General features: G+C 40.2%; 1 protein-coding gene across 14 annotated transcripts in view; it reads left to right on the top strand.

Moving 5' to 3' along the window:
• The window catches only part of CELF2 (CUGBP Elav-like family member 2), a 551223-nt gene that overhangs the window by 480650 nt on the left and 51685 nt on the right, over nt 1–18888 (top strand). For all 14 annotated transcript variants that reach the window (XM_048302013.1, XM_048302008.1, XM_048302003.1 and 11 more), the window contains 3 exons: nt 10372–10451; nt 15358–15516; nt 17742–17805. In XM_048302013.1, the coding sequence (XP_048157970.1) occupies nt 10372–10451; nt 15358–15516; nt 17742–17805 (303 nt within the window). The remainder of the gene's footprint in view (nt 1–10371; nt 10452–15357; nt 15517–17741; nt 17806–18888) is intronic.

Genomic DNA, 18888 nt, shown 5'->3' with positions numbered 1-18888 from the left:
TTTATGTCACAGCCAAGGTAGGCAGAGCTGCTGTCTGCAGCAAGAGGTTACGCTGTAAAACGTCCCACGTGATGAAGGTATCCACATGAACTTTTCACAGTGACTGAAATTATCACCTTTTATTTCCAATGTCAGAAAGGTCTCGGTGCCAACATATTAACTTGTGTTATCACCCTGTTTGTCAGCTGGAAAGGTTCCTTTGCACCCTGAGAAAACACCCTCAGTTTTCTGCTCTCACAAAATCAAAGTTGCTCCCCTGACCCCATTTCTGCTTTGTAGCACAAAAGGCCAAAAAAAAAAAGAAAAGGACAGGACCGCAAATGACTGCTTGAAGGCATAAAGGGTGATGGGAACTGGCCCTCGCTGTAGCACTATCTCCTCCATTCCTGTGTTTTCTGTAACTATATGCAAAACATAGGTCTGCTTTATCTGAGAAACAAAGAGGTTAGCTTGGACCTGAGAACTTTGCCTGGACAAAAGTTTGTAAAAAGAGCTTTTAAATCTTGTGCCTCTACCACAACCCAAAAACCAGGGCGGAGGTGTTAAACATGACCATCATGAGTGGTCAAGTGGCCAGCCTGAACTTGGAAATGAAAGCAGCGCAGACTTCAATAGCCAGTGATCCCTTTCGAGTGCAAAAGTACCTTTTAGGGAAAGACCTTCTGAAAACCTATTGAAAAGAAAGATAATTGTATCTTGATGACCCAGACTACATATTAACTCCATGGTATATGGACCTGAATTTATTCTTAGAGCATGAACCTTCTCAAAACATCAGTGCCAGGGGTTGTTGAGTGGAAAAGGAAATTGGGATAGTCCCATCTCTCAGTGCAGGATGATGCTGTGGTACCTGCCACAGACATTTAATGGAACAGGGAATAAGTAATTTTCATTGTGGAGCTGTGAAAAACATCACATCTACAGAAAAAACCAAATACATAGAAAGCACAGTTTATGCATTTTATTACATTTTCAAAAGGCATAGAAAAAAGTAATAGTGCCCATTTTGCATATAGATATGGGTATAGATTTAGAATTTTTTTCTTTACTTTTGGATCTACTTGTTTCTAGTAGGCAATAAGATCCACAGAATTTGTGCAACAATTTGTGCATGGGGTTTTTTGTTTTGTGGACAGCCCAGTTTCTATAAAACACCTATACATTTCAGCAAAGGAAGTGCAGGTATTCCTATATTTCATGGCACTTCTTGAAAGCACTTACTGTAGTACTTCTGAATAATGACTTGTTGAAAAGCCACTCTGACAATAAATAGGGAGCCCCAAGAAAATTATGCATATTTATGCTTTGTGATCCCCAAACTTTTGGGGCTGGGATGCAGCAGGCCCTTCAGGCAAGAAGAGCCTCATGATCATGGTTTTTGCCTTGGGGAAGATTAGGGCAGAGTCTGAGGTTGGTTCCTGCATCTCAGTAAGGAATGTTTACTGATGGAGTCGAGTGTTGCCATTATCTTTCTAGACCCAACACTGAGGCAAAATAAGTATTTCTGATTTTCACTGATTTCATTGTGTAAGCAGCACAGGGAAGGGATGATGGAAGACACAAGTGGGAAAGGAGCTAATTAACTGCTGAAATAACAAGATCTGAGCATCAGATGTTTTGAGCCCCAAAAAAGATTTAATTGACTTGTCAGCATCACCCAACAAAGAAATGGATCTTTCCTGGGATCCATAAAAATCCCACTGCATGCTTGCTTTTATTCAACAGACTGGGTTTAGTAGGAGCATAGAAAAGCTAATTATGAAATCCAACAGAGTAAGTGAGGTTGGTGGGGTAGTTTTGTTCTGCTATGAACAGCAATCTCACAACAATCAGGAGCTGAGATTCCTAAGCCACGTCTCCAATGTATCAGGCAGGGCAGTGTTGTGTGCTGGCCAGCACAGCTGTAGAGTTAATGTGCTGTTCTCTCCTGCTGGAGACTGAAGATCTCAGTCCAGGTAGGTCACACACCAGTAACCACAGCAGAGCTGCATCCTCTGTGCTACTTGGGTTCATTTTGGTCACAATCACGACTGATATTCTATCATGCCCTCATGCCTCATGCCTTGTTAAACTCGAATTGCTTTCTACACACCCATGTTCACACTTTAAAATGAGTTTGGCTGCACCAACCAGGTTTTCAGGCAGATTTTTATCAGCTTCAGAAAACCACCACTCCATGAGATAAGGCAAAGCATTGGGAAAATGGTTGGTATTGCAGTTGAAATGAAAAGTGCTGAGGGACATCTGCAGAGGAGGGAGCTTGACTGAAAAAGCATAAGGTGAAAAACTGCTTCAGGAGGGAGGACTTACACTGTTAAATCTTTGTAAAGAGTTCCAATTCTTAATGAATTTTGATTCATGTTACCATTTCCAAGATGTTAATTCCCTTTGCCACAAACAGTATTTGTTTTCTCAGCGCCTGTCTGGATGTACTTTCCTCCTAGAGGCAGAGGGGTAAATGAAAAATAGTCACTGTCTGAGGAAAACACTGACCTTTCCATGCCAGAGCCTTCGGGAGCTCAGTTCAGTGCTCACAGCAGTGAGATGGAAATGTGGTCCAGTAAACTCTGTTTGGCATCTCTTTTCAATTGCATAACAAGTGCACATCATGGTATCTCAGATGAAAAGAGCTTGAAAAGTATCTTCCTTGGTATTTATGCCAGCTTTTGAGCTCTCTTAAAAGGTTCAGGCAAATAATCTGCATTACCAGCAGATAGTTGCAAGGAATAGCTCCAGGTTACACTGCTCAGTAGAACAGTTTTGGTTTGGACTGGGTTTGGTTTGGTTTTTTTTTTTTTACTTAGTAAAGACTGAAAAGGTTTCAGCTGACTTTTGTTTTAGCCCATGTCTACACTACAACAGCAACCTTACCACTGGTAGGGTAACAATCTGCTCTCAACTCATAGGCAGGATTAGGGTTGTACTGTACCACATGGGCTCCAGTAGCAAGGAGAAATCCCATCCTGTGGCATCAAGGGGAAATTTAACACTTTGTAATGAGTGTGATGTAAGTGCTAAGATAAAGGGAGAGGGGGAGAGAGACAGAACTCGTTCTTTCTGTTGTAGTTCCTAACCAAGAGTTGACAGAACTTTAATAAAGTTGCACCCATTGCTGTCACTATTGATAACAGACCATCACCTTTTCCACTCAAAATTCCTATTGTCAGCTGTTTGAAACTCAGCTGTAAGATGAGACTAAAGTAATGATACAGAGCTCCATTGGTAGAGAATTTTAAAGAAACTGAGGGGGTTTTTAACTTGAGTCATGCTTCTCCCATTGTTACTCACTCCTGCACCTAAAAAATAACCATTGTTTATACCTGTAACTTGCTATATTTTGATCAGCTACAAGAATAGGCAGCAACCAAAAGGCATTGCCTTCCAAAGGCTCTGGGATAGTCCCTGTGAAATTAGCTGGCTGGCAGTGAGTAATTCCTAGCTGTGAAAAGTATTAAAAAATAAAAATACCCTGTTGGTAGTAGAGATAAAGAAACCAGGGATAGCCAACAGCCATGGAGGCTGGCCACCTCTTGAGCAGGGTTCATGGGACTATCTAAAGAAGCTTGCCACTGCCTGTACGATATTCATTATTCAGAGAGAAGAATTCAGCCTGCAGGGTTGTTTAATCCAGCACTTTTTCTGAAGAGCTAAGTATGCTTTACAAAAATTCATGATTGTGATATCATGTGCTAAGCTTCATTATCATGAAAAAGCAGAAGTGAACTGCCGCAGATGATTAAGATTTTAAATCACTTATTGTAAACAGCTTAAGGAAACTTTCAGACCTCCTGACTCCCAGCACTATGTAATGTCTGCATGACCACAGATGCCAACACAGACAGCCAGGCAATGAGAGCTGAGTGTGCAAAAATAGCCAGAAATACCCAAGTTTGATTTGTAGCTGTACCACTGATGTGTTGTATTGACCATAGGTGAGTTGGTCACTCAATCATCTCTGTTCTCCGGGTGCTTAAAGTAAGGGTAGTGATGCTCCTCTGCCTTTGTAAAATGCTTTTTTTTAGATCAGTGGATCAATATCTCTGTATCACTCTAGGAATTATTACCATCCATAATGATGATAAAAAAAATCCTCTTATCCTTATCACAGGAGCACCACATAGCAAATTATTCTGCTGTATTGCTAAGTGCAGATTTATATATCAGATACCAGAAAGAAGTCAACTGGGTTAATAGCATGCACTGAAAAAACCTGCTAATAACATGTAGAGAGAGTTGGCTATACCATAAAAATTGTGAAAAAGCTCAAAATGCATTTTTCTACATCTTCTAAGCTCCTAATTGTATGATTTTTTTAACAAAACATCACCAGGCACATGGGACGAGTGAACATTTCTGCAGACATTGATTACAAGGATTGTTTTTTTCATTCTTTCTTTGCTTTAAGAGCAAGTTAGAAATGGAATAGCAAGTTACACCATGGTCAGGCAATTTAATTTCTTGAAAATCCATTCAGAACTTTGAGATTCAAGGGTTTTCTTGATGAATTAGTAAAAGAAAATTAGTATTTGCATCCCAATTAATTGCAGGGAAGGATAGGTGAGGAGACTTTTATGCTGGGTTTTTTTTTTTCCTCTGAATATTTACTGCTCCCTTCTGAGCTAAACTAACATGAAGTGCCAGCTATGGGAACACCCTAGATTAGGGGTCACCTTCTGAATTGTATATCAGTAAGTGGTGGGAAACGAGGACAGTGGAAGTGCTGTATTTTTAATAGCTCTTCAGAAGTACCTCAGTGCCTTATTCCCTTTGCTGCAATGTGGTAACATTTTCATTTTTTCCAATCACTATAGCACATTTAATTTTGTTTTCCCTTGCTGAAGCTCTTTTGCAGCTGGGAGGGAAGAAACGCATCCAACTGACCAATGTCTCTGCTGGCCTTTGGCCAGTAACTACATCTCAGATTTCCATTACTGCAGTTTTGCAGCAATCCCTCCCAAGAGGGAAGCCTGAAATGAAATAATTTGCAAGGGGCTTTATTCCAACAAGAAGATCATCGAGGCACAGTTAGAGAATGTGGTCTTTGGTACCCATTTAATTCCGGGTTTGTGTAAATTCCACCTACTGAGATCTGTACTTTGCAGGGTGGGTAATTGAATGTCCAATTAGAAATGCTTTGAGGGAACCATGAACTTCAGGAAATTTAAAATCTACAACGTGTCATCCAGTCAATAGTCAAGTCAGTAGAGCTGAAGAGCTGAGGCATGGTTACAGGACGTGCCTCTTGTTACCTTTATGTGCCTGATATGCATAAACTGAAGAGCTTCACTGTGGCTTTTTGCAAATTATTTTCTTTAGACTGAATTGTTGGACTTGGTCTCAGACATGTCATTGTGTGTCTTAGGTAATACTTAGCAACCAAATATCACTACAGTAAACAATTTCATGTACAATTTAGTTTGTAGATGAAATGTATTTTAACCACCAAGACAGATTTTTGTGTGACGTCTTCATTAGAAGGCTGTTTTCCAGGATGTTCCTTCCTTCAGACTGGGCTGTATTAGCACAGTGTAGAAAAGGAAAAGTCTACTTTGCAATCTCAGCTAGAAACATTTTAACCCAACTAGAGCTTATTTTTATCACACTTCAATTTCCATAGCTTTTTATTCAAGCCTTATCTTCTCTTTAAATAGAAGCTTTCATCTCAGAGGATCCCAACTACTCCTTGCAGGAGTATCTGGCAGCTTTTCACTTTTGTTTCTTCACAGAAATTGAAGAAAAACTTTGTTTACAGTGTACTTGGAAGCTCTGGGGCAACCATTACAGCACCAGCTGCGCAGCCACCACTCACAGCACTACGGTTGCTTGGGTGGCTTTGAAAATCTCTTGAGTCTTCTTCTGTGTAAAAAACATGTTTTTAGACTTCCAAACAATGTCTCTGCATTTTGCATCTCCCTTTGGCCTCACTTTAAAACCTCTGGTAGACAACGGTGGTTTCATGAGGGAGCTTTCCTGCGTAGGTATAAACCTTACCTGAGGCTTCCATATGTAAAAATGTTCTACTTCACTTGCAGCTTACAGGTATTGATCTTGGGTTAGGCTGTGCAAGAACTGATGACTGAATGTTTCTCAACAGTCTAGGAAAACCTGAGATGAGAAGAATCACATGAAGCAGGAGCTGAAATGGGGCAGAGCTGAGCTTTTTTAAATATTTGAAACATTCAGTCACTCAAGCAGCAAGCCCTAGTTCTGGGATGGCCAGGATCAAGGAGGAGGCCTATCACATTTCACTGCTTTTTCAAAATTCTCTTTTATTTTGTTGTGGGAGAGGGGTAAGGAGCAACCCTGTGAGTTTAGATGTTCTCTCAGCCAACGTGGCAGATGTGATAATGTGCTCCAAAATTTCTACTATGCCAGGGCTGGGTGCCTTACTCCAGTTCTGCCTGCTGGAAGAAATTACTTCCAGCAGCCTTTCCCCAGTCACTCATTTATCTGCTGTAGGGGGTGAGAAGGCAGCCTTGGAGAAGCAGCTAAAACTCTTACATCTTCTTTCTCCCTCCGCTTTTCTTTCTGTCAGTGATCCCTGACGTTTTGAAACCAGAGCTGATAAATAAGTGCGAGGTGTCTTGCAGGTTGGCTGTTTTTACAAAACAATCTATTTTTTGGTGTAGCTAGGTAGCTGGTTGTACAAAATGAAGTTATTTCAAGGCATTAGCTATAGAAATATCCCCCTCTCCATATTTTCCTTCCCAGAGAACTCGATAGCTCCAGTAAGAAGGGAATAATTGAATATCAGGATTCAGTGGGGTAGAACAGGAATAGTTTGCTTGTAGCTATGAGTCCAGAAGACCTCGGTCCATTGCATGCCAATCAATGCCATGTTTCATAGGATGAGGTAAGAGGCTACAAAAATCTTTCTTGTTTCCTTGCACCATGAGGCATGAAATCTGATTAGTCCTGTCCTCTTATAATTGTGATTTACGGTCCTAAAGCTGGCAGTGTGTTCCCAAAAGACCACCTGCACCCATGTGATACAGTGAGTGAGAGTGTGCTGGAAAGGGTTTTCCCAACCCTTCAGAATCATAAATAAATGAAATCCAGTGTCCTTGGACACCAACTTTTGATTAAATTCTAGGTGCCCAACAAAACCGTCCTCTTTGAGTGCATTTGTGCCCCACAGAGGAAAATCAAGGTCCTGCCATTGGCCATGGCAATAAATACAAGCATTTCAGAAGAACAGCTTTTCTGAACATCTAAATTATAAATGCAAAGTGATTGAGTTAAATAGACCAAATCTTATGACATAGGCTTAGCTTCGCTCCGGTGTGGCAGTCTGGTCATGAAGGAAAGGACTCCACAGTTCACACAAAATATATAGGATTCCATATTCCACGCATAATAAAATACATATGCACTCATAATAAATATACAGATGTTGTGTGTGAGTGTCCAGGTTTGGTAGCTGAAAAATAACCCTTGAATGTGAATACATGTAGCAATGTCTGGAAAGATGGGTAAATTAACAAATGTTTAATTGGGACATTTATTGGCAACCTCTTAAAGTCTGGGTTTTCAAATAATTTAGAAATAACATTGTCTACTGAATTTTTGCTATGTTATTGAGGTAAATTGGAAATTTGCCGTGCAAATGGCCACTGTCCATTGGTGGGAAATGGCCTGCTGAATGGAGATAACAAGGGGACCTAACCTTGTAGCCTCTGGCTGGCAAACCCTAATTAAAATGCAGTCCTATCCTCTCTGTGGAATGCTGCTTCCAAATGCTCATATTCAAGCTGCATAACCTCATTCATCAGGCATTCCCCTTGCCCAAAGAACAAGTTTCTTTCAAATTGGTACAGAGATCTGCTACAAAGGTCTTTTTGCTCCATGACAAAGGCAACGAGACCCATGCAAATGGTTTTGGGCTGAGGAGTGAGGAGGAAGGCTTTGCAGTGGTGTTGGGTGCTGAAAGTACCCAACAGCTGAGCCCTGTGGTTAAAAAGAGAGAAAGCTTAAGGGAGGGAAGGGGGTCTGCTTTATCTTGAGAGGAATGCAGCCTTATTTCTCTGCTGATTCACATTGCTTTTGAGACCTGCTAATTGCAACATCTCTCAGTAAGTTACTTACAGCAGAACTGCTGGGGAGAAATTGTGATAAATGCATAAACTGTGTCTTATTGATTTTTGTTGACATTTTACATGCTTCTCATGCATTTGAAACCTCCATTCAGTAATTGTCACTATAATACACACTCCTGGATAGTGAGAGCCAAAGAAGTGAATGAAGCAGTTTCTTGACCGTTATCAACAATATTATTCAAGGCTCTGCATGAGGTTCCTTGCCTGCCCTCCACTATAACTCTATTTGTGCTCATCCCCAACTGCATTTGCAAAACAAGAAAAGAAAACCCTTGGTGTTATTTCCTCTGTTAATGTTAATAACAGAAATGGTATTAAGAGAGATTACTTTGAGACTGATGGTAAATTTGTGCCTCTTTAATTTTAGTGTACGCAGCACGATGGAATCTAGCAGAAGTACTGTAGTTTATTTACCCTTCTACTGCACATTTTGTTTAGGTTGCTGTACAGAAAGCTGGTTTGTTACATCATATTCTTTGACAGAAATTTGTTGCTGAACAAGACTAGTATAGCAACATGTAGTGAGGCTAAACAGTAGTGAGACATCATCAGCTGTTTTGTTACCTAAGAAATACAGAGAGTCACAATGCTGCGGTGAAGTTCGGGTGAAAGCATTCTGATTTCTGATTTTATGATGCTCATCTATCAGCCAGAGGTACATAAGCCAGCTTAGGTTCTCTTGAATCAAGGGCCTTTACATTAAAGAGAAAAAAAAAATACCACATGATGCAAAAATGCATTGACTTTATTTTCATGACTAGATGTAGTGCTTTTGGGTAATGATCAGGCATTGCTTTCTCTTACTGTTGTTTGATTAAAATGTGAATACAGTCTTGACTTGATAATCTTACCAGGTACACACAGAACTAAAAAGAAAAGGTATTCTATGCCTCAAATTGATTTGCGTAAACCAAACAATCTGTTGCTTGCTGGATTGCAAAATAGTTTATTTTGCCCATTGGCCACAGGGGCAACAATATTGTATTTTTGATGCCAGAATGTAGCTTTCATGCATTAGCTCTAAAATGACAATATGCTTTAGCCTCTCAGTGCTTAGATCTGCTTCATTTGGAAATCTTTTAAGTAGTAATAATAATAATGTTTTGAGGAAATTGAGTGGAACACTAAATTATTCTCTGAAACCTAAGTTCAAACTGTGCAAGGCTAAGGGAGCTGAAAATCAATGCACTTTTAAAGTCATTAGAGATCACAAGTGAAATAAGTCTGTGTTGCTTTAGCTAAGCTTTTAGTGTGCCATGGTATTAGTACAAAATCAGCCTGAATCTGCATTAATTTCACAGTCTTTTTCTTTAAGATGCCCAAGGGTGCATGAAGAATAAAATGTAAATCTCAGGAGGAAATGTTTTTATTAGGCAAAAGGGCAGTGAGTCATGCACTAAAAACGTTGACCTGCACCATGCCCAGTGTAGGTATGGCTGACAATAGTAAAAGGGTGGAAAAATAGCCCAGGAATTAGCCTACTGGCTTTTCATTATGATTTTAAAGGCTGAAGAGGGGAAAAAAAGAGTGATTTTTCAGTTATTCATGCATAGCTTCAGAATTGTTCAAGCTGGTGGTAGCTTTCACAGCTCAAAGAATTATACTTGTATGTAGGACTCGGAGAAACAAAAACCATAAGGATTTTTATTTTTAATATGTTATTTTCTTAAATGTTGAGATTTCACCTACATTACTGAATTTTGTCTGAGTCTTTTCACACACAGTCACAGGCTACACGGTGGAGTTTTTCTCATTCTTATTTGTATGATCATTCTTGGTGCATCACAGTAATTTGTGATGCTATGGACCCCTTTATTAAATTCTCAGTTCAGCTGTCGGTGATGCTGACATTTATTCACTATCCACAGTTTACCTACACAAAAGCCAGAGCAAGCAATTGTTAATGCATGTTCTGAATAGATTTAACTATGGCTACATAAAAGCCTTATTTATTTCAAACCCTGTGGCTAAAGAACAAAAACAGTAATAAAACAAAACAAAGAAAGAAAGAAAAACAAACCAAAACAAACCAAAAAATTAAATAAAAACCTTCTTGTCACCCATCCCCACCTAATTTTTTTTCTTTCTTCGATGGTCAGATTAGCAAGTCAGCACTGTCAATAAATAAACTAGAGAAGTTGTTTATTTTTATGTACTACTGAGAACAGTGTCGTCTTGTGGCCGTTCTCGTAGACTGTGTTGGTTTAACAAGCGTCCAACCCTTTTGTCTTGTTGTTTTTTGTCTTTCCTGCTCCCTGTCCCCTTGTTCCCACAGGCTGTGCGTTTGTCACATTTTCTACAAGGGCAATGGCACAGAATGCAATCAAAGCCATGCACCAGTCTCAGACCATGGAGGTACAGTACTGTATCATTTGCCCTTTCTTTGTTTTCTTTGTGCAAATGATTGCGAATGGTAAAGCCATGCTCTCCTGGATCAGATCAGACACATGACAATCACAGATTTAAATTTTTTACCAGTTCACTCTAGCTGTCTTCGTGAAGCGTGATTTTTCTCAATCACCTGAAAGAGCACAGTAAGGCTGCTGTGTGGTATCCAAACACAGCTCTCAATCCTGTTTTCAGTGGCATTCAGCTGAAAATAAAAATGTTGTGAATACCACTCCTCATTCGTACTCAGAGTATCTCTCTGATGAGTAAATTACCTCTATTATATTTAACACACGTTCCCCCAAAAGAAAAATCTTAGCTTCTTTTAAATAGATTTCTAAGTGTTGTGGTTTGCACTGCTCTGAGAAAAAGCTCAAGAGGTTTAACATGGCCACACTGAGTTACTAGTGCATGTGTTTTTTCTGCAAATAGAATCTCTTTTTAAGTTAATATGATTTCGCCTTCTTCATGTAGCCAATAAAAATGCTAATGATGACAGAACATATTGGAGTGTGGCACTTCCTGCAGAGCACCATCGTGGCTGGCCCATCATAAGCAACACTCTTCATTCCCTTCCAAACTGCCTCTATGGCCTCATATTTTATCATCATGAGCAACTCAAAACTTTAAACTGGTTCACTTAATGTGACTTTAGCTGCTAGTTAATGATCTGGTCATTGGAGTGGTTATTGAATGCCACAGCTTGTCTGGCAATCTCAAAACTTTTTTCAGTCTGTGATTTTTGTCATGGTCTTTCAGAATTTTGCACAAAAAACCGCACAAGTATGAAATCTTTACTTACTCTGGATCTTCTAGCTTATCATTGGAGAGTGCATGTTATACTGTATTATGTATACTGTATCTTCGTGTAGTGATGATTTTTCTCAGAGGTGGCATTGATGTTATGTGCACTTGTTTCTTTTTTTTTTTTTTTTTTAATTTCTTTTTCCACCAGGACCTTTCAATTTTTTTTTTTTTCTCTCAGTGATTTTCCTTTGCAATGCTCTAGTCTCCCAAAGCATGCTGGGTGCTAAACAATCATTATTGCGTCATGTCGTTGAGCTGCTTTGTGTAATGAGCCAAGGGGGGAGACCAGGGGTGGGAGGGTGGACAGAGAACAAGGAGGAGGAGAAGATAAAATTCAAGCCAGTGCATGAAAATGTCACTAACTGTTTCCTGTATAGTACTAGTAATGATATCAGCATTGCAAAGCTATTGTCTTTCCAAACATCACGTTTGAATTTGGTTGAGCTTCTTTTATAATCAATGTGTTTTCTTTTCAGTGCAATGCATTTTTAGACCCTGGGTATACAGTTTTAGTTGAGAATCTGCCAATGAGATGAGAATAAATGAAATTATCTTTACTAGAAAGCTGCTGTTATACAGTCTATGCAGTCTGACAGTTTATTGTGAAAAAACTGCCTCTTTGAGTCTCTGGAATAATACCTGTAGTAATTTGTCTGCCATGCACTGCTCCATTAATTCCGATCTGTATGTTTTGCTGGGTTTGATTCCAAGTAAAAAGGAAATGTTTATTGGTAATACTGTGTTTTACCTATATTTTCCATGTGTTTTAATGTATTTTTCTGTCTAGCAAAATGAATTTTACACAGCTCTACTTCCGAATGATGCCTTTAAGATGGTAAAATAAAGACATAACACCTCCCAGACAATTCTTCCACTCTTCTGTTTTATGTGGCACTCCAAAAGGGGCTGCATTTTGACGGGATACTCTTAATGAGATTAGTTCTGTAGAATAGTTACCCTTGGATCAGAATCCTTCTCAACACCTTTACAGACATCATCAATGAGATCCCCAAAGTGGCAAAGCAATTCCAAATATTTCGCACTTTGAACATCTGGGTCTTTGCGTCAGTTGAGCTCAGGCTGAGTCCCTTCTTGGAAAGAAGCCATACAACCTCCCGCTCCATGGAGGAGGGACTCAACCCAACAACACACAGAAAAATATGAAGGCAGCACCAGCTGTTGGGGAGAAAATGGCACTGAATGGCATGGAAATATGAAGCCATTGAATGAGGAAGGCAGATGCACCTTGTATGTGTGCTGGAAGCTTCCCCTCAAGCTAGAAAATGGAAGTGCATAATACAGAAAACACCCTGTAGGCAAAAAAAACCCTATTTGCTCACGTTTGCCAATACTCTTCTAGTGAAAAGTTAAATTGGGTTGACTAGTGTTACATGTCAACCCTCAGCCTGAAACAGTCATCCTTGGACACTTTGGCTTCTTGCTCTTTTGCAAACAAAAGTGGGCTTAGGGGAAGATATGTAGTACACAATTGCATTGCAACCCAATTACTACAGATTTTTTTTCCTATTTTATTATTTTCAGTTCTTTAGCATGCGTCATTGACCAAGATGAATTCTCAAAGAGGGCTAAGAAAGAGCAATGGGGATGTTAAGTCCAGATGAACACATCTCTTAGAATAATGCATTCTTTTACTGCTCTTTCCACCTGACTTACTGACCTGGTTAAATCAACTGATTTTTAAAATATAATTGCTGCTCTAAAGTGTTTGCTCTTCTGTTTCTTATCTATGGAGTTCTTTTTTTTGTTTGTTTAAGCCAATGAAATGCAGCACCAGTCGAAGACACTAATTTGTTATCACAGAGTAAATTTGATGCAGCGATAACAACCCTTTTCTCATATAGAGCCACTTGCTAGATATAATCTCAGTCTTCAGAATGTTTGCTTTCTTGAAAATGATGAAGTGATGAAATATAGAGCAGGCGGTGAAAAAATGAATTATAGATTCATAAATTGCAGAGATATTGTTTTTATACAATTTACTGACATTTAAGCATTCATAAATATGTCAGCTGTAGTGTTGAATGCTGAACTACTGAACTGAAAACTGGAATAACCATATAATATTTCTTCCTTTGATACTCATTTCTGTTTCTTTGGAAATAGACTTGATTCTCTTGTACATCCAGGCAGAAGGCAGTAAGTTCCAGTTGTTCTTAGCCCAGTGTTACCAAACCCCGTATTAGATAGAAAGAGCTTCCTTTTTTTTTTATTAGCAAAACCAGAAAAATCTCTCTCACATCCTCTACCCCCTGGCTCCTTTTTCTTTCTTCTTTTTTTCTTAATGATCTTATTTTTAATATTAGTATAAAAATCACTAGAGAGAGGTAATTGTGTAACAAGCTGACTCCTTCATAATCTTTATTTGATTGCTGGAGTGTTATGTATCTTCTTTCTTCCTCACTGAAACACTGAAAGACATTTTTACAATGAAATACACAGGAAAAGAATTTGATGTGGAATAATAAACCACAAGTGATGATTTTCTAAGATAATTCTAAAGGAACAGTGTTGATGGGAGATCTTTATATGAGATATTATTATTATTGTTGTTATTGTTATTATTATTGTGGTTTATTTCATCATTTCATCTGATGATTGTGAATATTTTTATCACTTGTCCTGGTGTGAGGTTCTTCAGAGAAAAGGTACATGGCTGCTTTTTGTAAATAATTGAGGACAGGAACTTTTCTGAAGATGTTCAGAGTGTTGTGAGAGCAGCCATGGGAAGAGTAGGTGAAGTATAACCCTGCTCTGCATCCCACGCTATACACTCTGGCTAGAGCACTGCTGTGTTTCTTGGACTTGAGTCACTTATCACTCCTGCCCTTGTGTTCAGATTGAAGTTAGACAAGAAATTAGTATAACAAAGCATGGCAAGGGAAGTTATTCATTGGATGCTGTGAAGTTGAAAAGCAGTATGAAATGGATTGACAGTTCCAATGACTCACAAAATGCTTGAATTAATTTGAAGAACTGCATCATTGCAGTATATAGTTTTCTTTCTTGATCTGAAAAAAATGAAGACTTGAAAGGTTAAAATATGAAACATTTCTTAGCAGGGAAAAGAAACAGAGAGAAATCAACAGAGACATCTTTCGTAATCACGTCTCATTCTCTCAGTGACTTTGCCCAGGAATGGCCAATTTGAAGTCCTAAGGAAATTCCAGTTTACCTCAAAAGTCCATTTGGTCTGTGACCTTCAACTTCTTCCCAAGGGTCCCTCAGCCATGGGTGAGGAGTAGGCTGCAGACCAGACCTCTAGCTCTTTCTACAGCTTCCCTATTTCCTAAGGCATCTTACAGCCTTGCCATACCATGTAACAAGAGGCTGATAGAAGCAATAGAAGAAATGGTGGCAATCAGGAATGGGCTGCCATCGCCAGAACTAGTCCCTTTCGGTCTGCATCCTGCCCTTTGTTCACATCTCAAGGGTGCTTGATACAAAGCGTGCCTGGGAGCGGACCGCAGGTGGGTGAATTGACCGGGGGTCCTTGGTGTGAACAGGCCCGGTGCCTCGCTGATGGTGGGCACTGAGGTAAATCTGCTGCTCCCAGTCTATTTAGGGGGCACACGCCAGCTGCACCGAGCGTGACGGCACAGCCAGACCGCAGTGGCAGGGCGGTGTTGGCTGTGTGGTCCCTGGCAGCGCAGAGGTTGGACACCTCTCCCTTTGGCGATGCCTCGAAAACAGACTGCAGACAAAGCATCACGTCCATCTCATCAGCTGTGAAGCTTAATTAAAGAGGACTGGTACGCTTTGCTGTCTCTGGCAGCAATTTTGATAGCTGGAAGGAAAAGAGAGCCTGAGGAAAGGTACTTTATAAAAAGAGCTGGGGAATCAATAATTTCTCTATAGCCTCTTTTCCTAAGAACATGAAAATCTTAGTCCTTGTGGTCCTACACATGCCAGTCACAAAGAGAGGGTGAGCGATGTCATTGTGCCAGTGCCAGTGCCAGTGGCCCTACAGGACATGGCTGACCTCACAAGGTGAGGGTGACCTGGTGTGATTTAACCCTTCTGTCTTTCCCGATCTGTCCAACCACAGGGCTGCTCTTCGCCAATCGTGGTGAAGTTTGCTGACACCCAAAAGGACAAGGAGCAGCGGCGTTTGCAGCAGCAGTTGGCTCAGCAGATGCAACAGCTCAATACTGCCACTTGGGGAAACCTCACAGGTCTTGGAGGACTCACACCACAATATCTAGCTGTAAGTTCACTTCAGAGGCGGTGGCTGTATTATACTGTAGTTATTTTAGGACCATGGTAAATCAGTTCTAGTAAACTCCCTGCACTGCTAAATTGTCCAGGAAACACAGTGTGTCTTCTTCTGGGTGTGTTTATCATGTGGCCTAAAAATAAATAACAAAGAATAGAATCTGAATAAGCTTTTGAAGATGTGCCTGTGCTGTCAAAGGCAAATATTAAAAGTATCCTTTTGCTGCAAAACAAATCATAGATTCATAGAAAGGCTTGGGTTAGAAGGGACCTTAAAGATCATCTAGTTCCAACCCCTCTGCCATAAATAAAATTTGATTCCATTAGTTTTAATGGGGGGTTTTGAATGTTAGTCTGGTTTTTACAGCTGGAATAAAATTTAAGTTCTTCCTTAGGGGAGGACAGATAGGCAACTGAATACTGTGGGGGCTATATCCATATGGTGCGGCCTCTAAGCTAGAATATTGTGGTTCAATCAGCAAATTTCCACATTTTCATTTGGAAATGGCTTTTGCTTTAATACGTGGTCCTGTCAATGCTAAACATGCATGGTTCATATCCCCTCACACAGAAAGTGAAGGTGGCCAGGAAAAGCCATAAATTTAAAATGGTATTTTCCTTGGTCCATTTGTAAGATGAGAAGCTGGTAGCTGCTGTCCCTGCTGGAAAATCTGAAATCCACAGCCACGTGTCTTAGGCCCTGGATCGCCAAGAGAGGCTCCCCTTCATCGCAGCTGAGAGGGAGCCACTGCCTTTTGTGGCTCTGGAGTTCAGAGGTCTGGTTGAGGAGCTTTTGGATAACTTGGGGGTTCCTCATGGTTCCAAGTAAGACAAATAGAACCTCACGAAGTGCAAGGCCAAGTGCAAGGTCCTGACCCTGGATCAGGGCAATCCCAAGCACAAGAGAATGAATCGAGAGCAGCCTTGAGGAGAACTTGGAAGTGTTGGTGGATGAGAAGCTTAACATGACTTGTCAATGTGCACTTCCAGCCCAGAAAGCCAAACATGTCCTGGGCTGCATCCCCAGCACCGTGGGCGGCAGGTCAAGGGAGGAGGTTCTGTCCCTCTGCTCTGCTCTGGTGAGACCCCACCTGCAGTGCTGGATCCAGCTCTAGAGCCTCCAGTACAGGAAAAACATGGACATGTTCGAGTGAATCCAGAGGAGGCCACAAAGGTGATCAGAGGGCTGAAGCACCTCCACTATGGAGAGAGAGCTGAAAGAGTTGAAGCTGTTCAGCCTGGAAAAGAGAAGCCTCTGGGACCTTAGAGTTTTCCATACCTGAAGGGGGCCTCCGAGAAAGCTAGAGAGGGCCTTTTTACAGGAGCATTTAGTGACAGGACAAGGGATAATTATTTTAAACTGAGAGACGGCAGGTTTAGGTTAGATGCTCAGAAGAAATTGTTTCCTATGAGGGTGGTACAGGTCATCCAGAGAAGCTGAGGCTGCTCCATCCCTGGAACTGTTCAAGGCCAAGCTGGATGGGGCTTTGAGCAACCTGGTCTAGTGGAAGGTGTCCTTGCTGTGACCTGGGAGTTGGAAGTGGATGATCCTTAAGATCTCTTCCAACCCAAACCGTTCTAGGAGTCTATGAAATACATGTGCCCATATATATGTATTGTGTATGTATAAATAACATCATTTGCGTGCATACAATGCTTTGGTATAGTGATATAAACAGCAATTTACCCAGCAATTAAAAATATATGTTAGTACTGAGGTAGGGTAATTAATACTGAGATAGGCTAAATTGCTATATATATAAATACCAGTCTAATGAATATCTGTGTGCTTGATTCATAAAGATAATAAAGAAAAAACTGAATTCACAGGGGTGGGGAGGAATGGACCATGATTGACAGAGATGAGTTATGGTAACTACTAGACTACAGAGGGTTGTAATTAGTCACACTATGTTGGTTTAAATAGATTTAACACCTGGTTGTTAAAAAGAATAAATTGATTAATTGTTTTAAAGCAGCCATGCTATTGAGTTTCCCTTGTGTCTCTGTGTTTCTTAATAGAGATTAGACATTAATATGGATTTACAGCATTGACTCTAGGGATGTTCATTCCAACAGCAGACAGAAGCAAGAGACTATATAAATGTAAAGGAAAGCAGAAATATTCCAAATGTGAAATGATAGCTCATTTTAGTTTTATCTTCATTTGTTACATTACTGTTAGATAGATTGCTGTGTTGTGTTGTTCATTTGCAGCTTCTGCAGCAAGCAACTTCCTCCAGTAACTTGGGTGCCTTCAGCGGCATTCAGCAAATGGCCGGTGAGTTAAAAGCCCTTTCATTTTGCTCCAGCTATGTCTTGTATTCTTAAGCTATTGAATTCTGTACCTCTAATAATCGCATTGTCAGGGGGTGGGGGGCATGTTGCGTATTAAATGTGGCAGATGTATTGGCAGGGAACAGCTCACGGTTCAGCGTCAATAGAAACACTTTCACCCCTCTTTCAGAACTGAAATTAAACCCAGTGCTCCGAGGTTGTGCAAACAGTTTGTCTTGCATTAGTCACCTGCCATTTGGCCAAAGTAACCAATTGTAAATTGCAGGAGAGCTCTTAGTCCCTGCAGCCGTATCCTGCCCTATGAAAAGTGTCAGGAAAGCAACAGCAGGATTACATTCTAATTTCCAGTGAGATTTCTGTGTCCTGAAAAATCAAATTAATGGCAGCCCTCAAACATTTTAATAATATGTGGTGAGGAAAAATGTTCTGACCTTTTTAATGAAACCCAAGATTACAGGCCTACCTTCAGTATGAATTTTCAGGCTCCTTTTATAATCACGGAAAATTAACTGGGTGCCTTTTTGACTTTGGAACCCTAGTTGGCAAAATTGCACAACAGAGATTTTATGTAAAAGTATAATCTTTAGTCTGGAGGAAAAAAAGAAAGAAAGAAAAGGGGGAAAGAGAATCAAAGTGTGAGCGGATTTGAAAGCCAGCTAGTTGGAGGGTTTCTTAGTAATGAGCTGTGTGCCAGTAGTAACTGATGTGTAGTGATTAGCAAAAGGTCATTCCCACTGTGTGACCTACCATGCTGATATCCTAACTTAACATGATGCTAGAGAAGGCAGCATGTGCAGTAAATCAGAGCACAGATGCACATTATGCCTGCCGTGAGGAACTGTTAAGAAGCGTTTTTTTTTCTTTTTACAAGAAAAAAAAAAGAAAGAATCACAAAACCCCTAAATTGCTACATTAGTTTATTTTAATCATGAGCCCACTGAATCAATGAAATACAACATTACGCTTGCTTCATCATCACAAAACAAGGGCTAAAATATTCAGAAGTCTTTATGAGCACCATTTCTCATTCTTTTTTTAATCTTGGTCTTTTGCTGCTTCTGGTTCT

The sequence above is a fragment of the Corvus hawaiiensis genome, chromosome 4 (genome assembly GCF_020740725.1).
Source record: "Corvus hawaiiensis isolate bCorHaw1 chromosome 4, bCorHaw1.pri.cur, whole genome shotgun sequence".
NCBI lineage: Eukaryota > Metazoa > Chordata > Aves > Passeriformes > Corvidae > Corvus > Corvus hawaiiensis.
The sequence above is the reverse complement of the archived record's forward strand: the minus strand, read 5'-3'. Positions and strand labels throughout refer to the sequence as shown.